Genomic DNA, 9,633 nt, shown 5'->3' with positions numbered 1-9,633 from the left:
ATGAAAAAGCAAGAGATTTTGTGGGTTTGGCTTTGTTTTAGAATTCATTTTCATTTATTTATTTGTGTTCAACCTTGAAGGAAATCTCATTGTATTTCTCCAAAATTATTTTATTTTAATTTTGCAAACATTATATTATCTCTTGTCTTGTAATTATATCCTATCTGGCATTGTCAAATTCATTATTTATTTTTTGAATAGTATTGGATAATTACATGATAGTCTATATTTATAATATTTCTTAGTTATTGATAACACGCATACACTCGTAGACATAACTGTTTGAATCTAAGACTCTTAAAGAGAACAATTCTTTTAATCATTGTGACTACTCAATAAGTTCAAATTCATTAATCGTGAATATGAAATATTATGGTTTGTATAACTTCACCTTATTCACCTCTAAAAAATGCTTCAACTGTAACTATAGGTCAGAGTCTTTCATTAATCATCTAGTTAATAATAAAGTCATAATATGATATCATCAATCATTAACTAAACTTAAATTTATTATGGATAAATTACTTTAATCGAAATATCAACATTTTTAATAGATAATATATATTTATAATTCTCATACTTAATATCTAAAAACTTATTGAGTATATATCTTTATAAAATATTAAAACTTTTACAACCGAAAAATATCTAACATTAATATCTTTACGTTGATAAAATAGTGTTGCAATATGAAACGTTAGTAGAGACTATCATAAATAATAATAATAATAATAATAATAATAATAATAATAATAATAATAATAATAATAGTAATAGTAAAAGAGAAAATGATATAATTTTTGTGTCATGGTAAAGTCATTGTCTTAGAAACAATTTCATTTGAATTGGTGTAATCACAATAATGGATATTACCCTCTCAAAATTAACACAATTTTTTCAAATTTCGTATACTCGAAATAAAGAAATGAAACTCAATTAGTATTGCTCTATTCAAATACGAGTTAAAAAGATCTCATCTTAGATATGTGAAAGGGTTACTCTTTATAACATATGGGTAAAATTATCAAGTAGTAATTATCCACTTCATCTACAATCTAGATATGAATAATCCACTTTTATCTATTAGTTGCATTACTAATGATGCCTCACTAATGCAAATAAGTATAGATTTTAGAATTAAAAAATAATTAAATTAGTCGTTAGGTACTAGTGAACGTAGCTGAAATTAATACATAATGGAATGAACAATTCTTCTAACAAGTGAATGAATATGTAACTTGTTAAAATAGAAGTAAACTCAAAACATACGACTAAGTTTTCTCCAAATGAATTTCACGATAGATCAACAATTTAACCAATTTAAAATAGAAGGTGACTAGTTTTTCACACTTACATAGGTGATTTCATCAAGTCCATCTCAGTATATACAACTCAAATCATAGCTATGAAATCATTAAAATCATTAAGAATTTATGAATTCATCAAGTTCATCTCACAAGGACCACCTAAAGCCTGAGATTTAAAATCATTAAGAATATTTAATAATTCATCATATACTTCCGTTGGATTCATCAAGTCTATATAAAAAAGGACCACTTAAACCATGGGTTGTGAAGTCGTTAATAACATGCAACTCATCATTTCACTTTGGTGGTTTCATCTAGTCTTTCTCACTAGGACTACCAAAAACTTGAAATATGAATTCATTAAGAGAAAAAGCTCAACCTTGTGTGTGTATATTGTTTGTCATAAAGATAGGTAACGATGTACATTGTGAGTCTTTTTCTCGTTTAACCACATGAAACTTAAACAATTAAGTTGGGTATCCATCATGAATTCCTCAATCAAATGTGTTTAAGACTTATCCCTTAAAAAACCATAAATTATTTTCTTTTTTAACTTTTGAGTTAATGAATAAAAAAATCAATTCTCTCGTACTCAAACATAAGAACCATCTCTTTATGTTATAGACTTGTATCATCTCTCATTATTTTAGGCTTTGATTTTTAATCACACTTGACAGATTGTGAGTCATGTAAAGATATAAAGGATAGAGATTTTTTTAAGGATTCTCGATATGATAGACTCTTAATTTTTTTGATCTCTTGCATGTCTAAGTAAAATATATCATTTAGACTTCAGTAAAGCTAGCAAAATAAATTTATTTTTACACGTTTATACAAATCTATTCAATCAAAGATAACACATACCCGTTAAAATTATATCATTTATCTAATTTATATCATAATTATTCTTTAATTCATAAAATAAAATTAATCAAAATTCCAAAAACATCAAATATCGAAATAACATACCTGAAAAAGACATTCTAACCATTAGACATCGAAAAAATTATAGATTAATTTTTGGGTGTTAAATACCGTAACTCTGTTCTCATAAAAAAAAATCAGCCCTCACAACACTCTTCGATATGGTAGCAAGAAAGGTTAAAATGGAAACCAAATAATATTATAGAGAAAACGACGATTGAAAACCAAAACAAAGAAAGTAAATAGTGATGTTACCCTATATTTCCTTTTTAAATAATTGGAGAGTGCCATATAATCCTATCCTTTAAAGTGTTGCTTCTCCTCATTTCACCACTGACACTGTGATACATGTATACTCCTAGACTATTCAAAAATAATAATCATCACCACAATGTCAAAAAATTAAAATAAAATAATAGTGCATTTATCAAATGTCACATCTTTCTATATCAATCTCAATTCAAATTATTTTATTACATACCTTCGAATAATGAGAAATAATTGTTATACCTTCTACAAATATTAATACAACATATTCACAACGAATGAACCTGTGATAACGTATCCAAACAGAGAGTCTTAAATACTCCACATCCCTTTAGAGTTTTAGAATAAGGATTTCAAAGACCTAAATCTCAAGAAATCATAACTTAATAATCTCTTCTCACAAATTCACGTTACTTGTCAAAACCAAATTTATTGCCACCTAATCATATTCACTTAATTAACTAGCTTATGAGTAGTTATTATAACCATACAACTGACAAATACATTAAAGACCATTATAAAATCTCTCAACCAACACATGAGATGTGATTTAAATGAAACCACCTCATCTTTATTCTCTTTGTTCTACCTCCTCATGTAGACATAATATATTTGACACTAACCAATGGATAATCTACCACTTATTATTATTTTCCACCCAAACTAAAAGAGATAAATCACATATAACCGTCGTAATTCATTTAATCTCATCAATAAATAGTTAGTTAGAGAATCTTAATCTTGTCCAAATAGTTAATATCAATAATCTAATATTTGATATATTAATAACATATAATTTTATGTCAGATTAGTAAATTTAATGCTGATATATTACTAAAAAATAGGTAAATTTAATTGAAAATGTGCATCAAATATAAATGGTAAGAAAGTAGAATAATACTATTTATTTATACAAATTTTTTGGATTACTATTTTTTTTACCCAATTGAATTTCCATAATGGTGAAAAACCCATCTTCTAACAAATTATAATCAAACAAAATAAAAATAAAAAAGAAATAGAAAGGTAGAAACTAGCATCGTACCATTCCTTCATTTATTTTAACGGTAGCTATGTCAGTTCAATTTCTAGGTTTTCAAGTTCCTACCCAAGGCAAGGTAGCTGTATACCCCAACTGATCTTGGCTTTGCTTCAAGGTACAATCCTTTTTACTTGCTATGATTTCTCTAATCATTGTTGGGTCTCGTATTCTTGATTAGAACAGAACTTGGGTGAAAGTTTTGAATAAGTTTCCTCGTATTCTTTTTCATCTTCTGGGTACTTTTTATAATTTCATTTCTTTATTAGAACTGAACTTTAAAGAGTAGAATTCATGTGTTTCTTTTATTGTTTTTGTCTGTCTGTGAAAATGATTACCTGAAGGCTAAAATGTTTAAAATGGTTGAAAAAGTAGTGTTCCTTTGTAAAATTTTGTTAGGGTTCTTTTAGTAGTGGTTTCTAGCAATGAAAATGGTATGTAGGATTGTCAAATAGTAAAATAGGTTGTTATTTGTGGATTTTTTTTCATTAACCTATGAAAAGTAATGTCGTTTTTCTCATATTGTGTGTTACTTTCAACAACAATAACAAAACACTATTCCATATGCAATGGGGTAAGGGGAGGTAGGGTAGTAGGCTGCCCCAACGTCAGGTTGAGAGCAACTTCTGTGGAAGACCTCCGGCAGTCAAAAAATTAAAAATAAAGATAAAATACAATGCATGTATAAATAAATAAATACATAGTTGAACACTCTTCATAAGCAATATTCGTATGCGCGTCTGTAATGGGAATTAATCCCTACAAATAAATCTTTACGGAAAAAATATCTGCATATAGACAGAAACGTAAGACCCGACTAAATTTAAAAAGAGGAAACATGAAGAGAAGGATACACAGAAGTCAACGATAGCGAAAAAGGAATAAAGTCAAAAGGGTTAAAACCTAAATTAAGGCAACACTATTCCGCTACCCTAGTTCTAAGCCTTCATAAATTCCAATGACAAAAAACGTATAAAAAGTAGAGGTCATGTAAATTACTACGAAGGCATTAAAAGAAGACAGAGATGATACACCCTATAGATGTGGCCCGCACTACACGGATACCCTGGTCTTAAGTCTCCATACTTTCCTATCAGAAGTCATGTCCTCGGTAAGGGCTAAATCCTTCAAATCAGATATCAAGCAGTCTTCCTACTTCCGCCTTGGTCGTCCTCTCCTTCTAGCACCGTCGATTGTAATCGACTTTACCCTCCTGACCGTATCCGATGGTTGTCGCCTAAGGACATGCCCAAACCACCGTAGTCTTCCCTCCCTCAATTTTTCGGATACAGGCACCACCCCCAAGGACTTCCTAATAGCAGAGTTTGGTGTCATGTCCCCCACAGAGTCCTACCACATACCCATCGAAACATTCTCATTTCTACGGCCTCCATCTTCCTTACGTGATCCTTCTTGATTGCCCAACATTCTGATCCATACAACAGCGCTGGTCTTATTGTCATTCTATAAAATTTTCCCTTAAGTTTTAGAGACACCTTCTTGTTACATAAAACTCCAATTCCAACCCTCCACTTTAGCCATCCCGCCTTTATACGGTGTGTAACGTCATCATCCACACACCCCCATCTTTATGTATCATAGACCCTAGGTACTTGAAACAATCCTTTGAGGGGAGAACGTGTCCTTCTATGTATATTTCTATATCTTCATCGTTTTGGTTCCCACTGAAGTTTGAACATAAATACTCTGTCTTATCAATATTGATCTTTAGACCTTTTTCTTATGATATGCATCTTGGTTATTGGACTGAGTGCTTAGTGTGTTATTTTCGTAAATTTGAGAAGTATTATAATTAGGATACTTGGCAAGATGGGCAGATCGAGTCGGCCTAAGGTAAAGCATGAAAAAGTCGGGGAGCTCCCACAACATGATTCCAGTGAAGGAACTTCTGCCCGGACTAGGCTTTTCAATTATGAAGAGATTATGTTAAAGAGGAATAGTAAAAAACTTAGTGATAACCCTGAAAGTGTCAAAGAAGGAAATATAAAAGTGAGGAAGATAGCGAAGGACAGGCCAATCCTGAATGATTTTAATGTTAACAAATCTGATGGCGGTAATGGGCATGGAAAAGATTTTTCTCTTGGTCACGAAAAGAACCTATTGGAGGGAATGGAGAAGAGAAGTTCCTACAAGAAAATAGAGAATTCATATAGGAGAAAAGATAACACATATAAACAAAAAACTAGGGAGAATCATGAGCCTGAAAGAAGATTGAAGTCTGAAGTGAGAAAAGATACGGGCATTAAGGATGAAGGCAAGTATGAGAAACAAATTCATGTGAAGAGAAAAACTGAGCAAACAGCTGGTGGTTCAGAAAAGGTAGATGCAAAGAAGCATTCTATAGACTTAGCGGATAGGCATAGCCATGTAGGTAGAAGTGAGGGGAAATTTGAGAGAGATGACAAGAGAAAACACCAAACTAGAGACCATGAACAAAATAGAAAGGCATACTACTAAAAAACATGAGACACGAAAGGCGCATGCTTCAGAAAGTAGTGACAAGAAGGAGACAAAAGAACTATCAAGATCCCATCATGAGGACTCACACCATAAAAGGAGACGGTCACAAAGCCGGGAGCATGACGACAGCCATAAAAGGAGACGGTCACAAAGCGTGCATCTCATCATGCGTCAGAGCATGAGCTTTCCTCACGTGGTGTAAAAGGGAGGTCTGGAAGACAACATTCTGATGACAGGAGCAGAATGACAAGTAACGGTTCAAGTGGTCACCATAGGTGACATGGCGGGTCCACTAGTGGTCTTGGTGGCTACTCTCCAAGGAAGAGAAAGACTGAAGCTGCTGTTAGGACGCCCTCCCCAGTTCATCGCTCAACACAGAAGAGAACAGCTAAGTGGGATCTTGCACCTTCAGAAACAGAAAAAGTGGTTTCTGGTTCAGCTTCTTCTAATTTACAAGCATTAAGTCAAATGGTTTCCTTAAACATGCATGCTATAGTCAATCCTATTCCCAGTGTTTCTACTACAGGGAAGCCTCTAGTTGTGGCTTCAACCAGCTCTTTATCCTTTGACTCAGTTCAGCTGACAGAAGCTACCAGGCCTATGAGAAGGCTTTATGTAGAAAATGTTCCTGCTTCAGCCTCTGAAAAAGCTATGATGGAATCCTTCAATAATTTTTTGCTTTCCTCTGGCATTAGTCATATCCATAGGACCAAACCATGTATTAGCTGTATTGTAAGTCTGATATGTTATTTTAATGGTGTACATTTTTCTTCTTTTTAACATGTAAATGCTATATAGAAAGATGTCATGTTATGCCTTACAAATTGCAGATACACAAAGGAAAGGGCCAAGCTCTTGTTGAGTTCCTTACGCCAGAGGATGCTTCTGCAGCTCATTCTGTTGATGGCAGTATTTTCTCTGGTTCCGTTCTCAAAATCAAACGGCCAAAGGACTTTATTGAACTGGTAGTACAAATAATAACTCTATTGCTTTATTTATTGAGCTTTGTGGATATATGTATTCTTTTCACTCTTTCAGATTTATTATAAAGTTTTCTTTCATGTTTGTGTATATTGAATTTATATATGGACAATCTTTAGGAATCTCTTTTGCTTAACAGCTGTTGTGTTATTATTAACACTGCAATTTTTTGTCTCAAAAACCAAGAAAAAGTATTTATGACATTTCATAATTAGTCTTTGTAACTATTGTTGTTGGTATAATGACTTACAGAAATTTTTATGTTCTGTTTAACTAATTCAGTTGTCCGCAATCATATTTATTTGGTACTGTATGACTTGTAGTCTGTAGAACATGTTGATTAGAAGTTTGCTATGTTTTTAATTATTTCTTTTCATCTACAGAAGTAATTATTCCTTTCTCTACAATTTGGTGTGCAATTCTTGAAATGCTCCTTAAATCAAATAGCTTTTACAATATTTTTACTTGGATTTAGGAATACCCATTTAAATCCATAAGCTTCACACTTTGGGTTATGTGTTGTTGCTGTGCACTGATACATGAGGCTTATAAAGATGGCATTTGGCACTTCGGTGTGGTGCACTGGGGAGCTCTCCCCGCTACAGAACCTCTCATTTTCCACTGGACTCATGTGCCAAACGCACCTTAACTAACTTCTTATATTAAGGTGCACTTGTGTGTTATTATTAAACTGCTCCTTAAATCAAGTAGCTTTTACAATATTTTTAGTTGTATTTAGGAATACTCATTTAAATCCATAAGTTTGACACTTTGGGGTATGTGTCTATGATGTGCACTGATACATGGGGCTTATATTAAGGTGCCATTCGGCACATCAATATGGTGCAGTGGTGAGCCCCTGACACACCTCTTATTTTCCCCTGGATAATTTTTGAACTGATGAAGCCTAAAGAGTTTTATCATCAAATGTTTCTGCACATCATGGTGCATTTATGCAATTCAGAATATTGTTGTACTTTCGGACGTCAAATAACGTGGATAACTTTTATATGCTTTGCCTTCATTTATTTAGTCTTAGATAAAATATTTGTAATTTAATTTGCGCTCTGTTCTCCCAGAAAGATGCTAGTACATTTTTACTGCTTTGCTGTTTCTGAGGTCTATTGTGGTTACCATCGTAGCAGGTTTTCAGACAGTTGCTATTTTCATGCAGACTGGTGAACTGGAGAAATCAGGAGCAACAGCGATCACAGTCAGTGATGTTGTGGAGGATTCACATCACAAGGTATGTGTTCATAATTTGAGTCTTTGCTACTCTTTTCCATAAATGGTGTGTATTGCATGCTATTAAGGCACTGCCTGCATTTTTCTAATTTACTTGTACTCATCTTGTTGTTCTTTTTTCCTTTTCCCTTTTCAATATTACAGCATGTACCATTTGCGGATGACTTTCAATCTACTTATGCTGTTTTTTCCGTTTTTTGTGGCAATCTTTATATTATTTCCTTTTCTTGTGAGTTGGTGCAGATATTCATCGGTGGAATTTCAAAGGTTCTTTCATCTGAAATGGTAATATGACTGTAGAAGTCCCAATGCTGCACAGAGATTATCTAGGGTCCTTTTAAACTGACTAGGATTTGTATGCAATTTTCAGTTCTGGGAGATTGCTAATTCCTTTGGTCCTTTGAAGACATATCACTTTGTTATGAACAAGGATCTTGGTGAACAATATGCTATGCTCGAGGTAACATGGAGTGTATTGTGGTTGCCCTTTTTTTGTGCACATGATTGTAAAATCATTGCTGTTGTTCTCACTACTATTTCTTAGGTCTATTATTTTCTTTTGTACGTGTAACCAAATCCACTCTGCCGAACTTGAATATCTAATAATTTAATGTCAGTATGTCGATCAATCTGTTTCTCACAAAGCCTGTGCTGGTCTGAAAGGAATGAAGTTGGAGGGTAAGTAATCACTGCAGTTGAGGCTGTTCCTGATGGCTTTTCCTCGGTACTAACAGGCACCGTTGCTTTCTAACTAGCTTCAGCTGTAGTTTTTTTTCTCCCTCACTGGCAGTAATATTATGTGGAGACTTGTCCTAACTAGAGATGCTTGTCCTAGGAAAATAGTGGAGATCTAAATTCCTATATTATTCCTGAATTTGCAAGGCCACTTCTTCAGAAGCCTACTCAAGTCCTTAATGTAGTTAATGTTGGTTATGATCAAATCTAGATGCTGTAGACAAGTTTATTTTGTGGTCCACTTTGTTTTTTTCCTGGAAGGAAAATCATCTTCCTTATCGTAATTATTGTTTCTGTTTTGTGGCTTAGTTCCCAGAAAACTTTCATCTTTATCGGAAACTGAGGTGGAAGAATACTAGAACATGTACGGTTGAGTGTTCCAGGTCTTACAAAATCCTTATTTCAATTTTTCTCCTTTCATGGTCATATTTCTTTGTGGTTAATCTGAATATATATAATATATATATATATATATATTATGTGTGTGTGTGCGCGCGCGCGCGTCAAGTCTGCAGGTTGGTACTATTAAATCTTTTAATGTTGTCAAGCATGGAAATGTTATCATCACAAATGGAGAGAACAAATGGATGAATATGAGGGAAACTGGAAATATACAGAATGTAGTAGATGATGAAATGAATGTTGAAACCAAGA

The 9,633-nt window shown here is 33.1% G+C and overlaps 1 protein-coding gene across 2 annotated transcripts; it reads left to right on the top strand.

Annotated features, from left to right (window-relative positions):
- The first annotated feature begins 6,447 nt into the window (after nucleotides 1–6,447).
- On the top strand, nucleotides 6,448–9,376 carry LOC120189654 (splicing factor U2af large subunit B-like). Of its 2 annotated transcripts, XM_039192872.1 has the most exons (7): nucleotides 6,448–6,750; nucleotides 6,849–6,983; nucleotides 8,145–8,245; nucleotides 8,488–8,529; nucleotides 8,615–8,704; nucleotides 8,862–8,968; nucleotides 9,080–9,153. In XM_039192872.1, exons 1-5 carry the CDS (start codon nucleotides 6,487–6,489, stop codon nucleotides 8,646–8,648), a joined length of 576 nt encoding a protein of 191 aa, XP_039048803.1. In that variant the 5' UTR covers nucleotides 6,448–6,486; the 3' UTR covers nucleotides 8,649–8,704; nucleotides 8,862–8,968; nucleotides 9,080–9,153. The 2 variants fall into 2 exon arrangements, with proteins under 2 accessions (XP_039048803.1, XP_039048804.1); XM_039192873.1 differs by lacking the exons at nucleotides 8,862–8,968; nucleotides 9,080–9,153 and adding an exon at nucleotides 9,289–9,376.
- The last annotated feature ends 257 nt before the right edge of the window (nucleotides 9,377–9,633 follow it).

This window comes from Hibiscus syriacus, unplaced genomic scaffold (genome assembly GCF_006381635.1).
Source record: "Hibiscus syriacus cultivar Baekdansim isolate YM2019G1 unplaced genomic scaffold, ASM638163v2 tig00116958_pilon, whole genome shotgun sequence".
Classification (NCBI taxonomy): domain Eukaryota; kingdom Viridiplantae; phylum Streptophyta; class Magnoliopsida; order Malvales; family Malvaceae; genus Hibiscus; species Hibiscus syriacus.
Note: the sequence above shows the minus strand (reverse complement) of the source record. Positions and strands in the feature narration are given on the sequence as shown.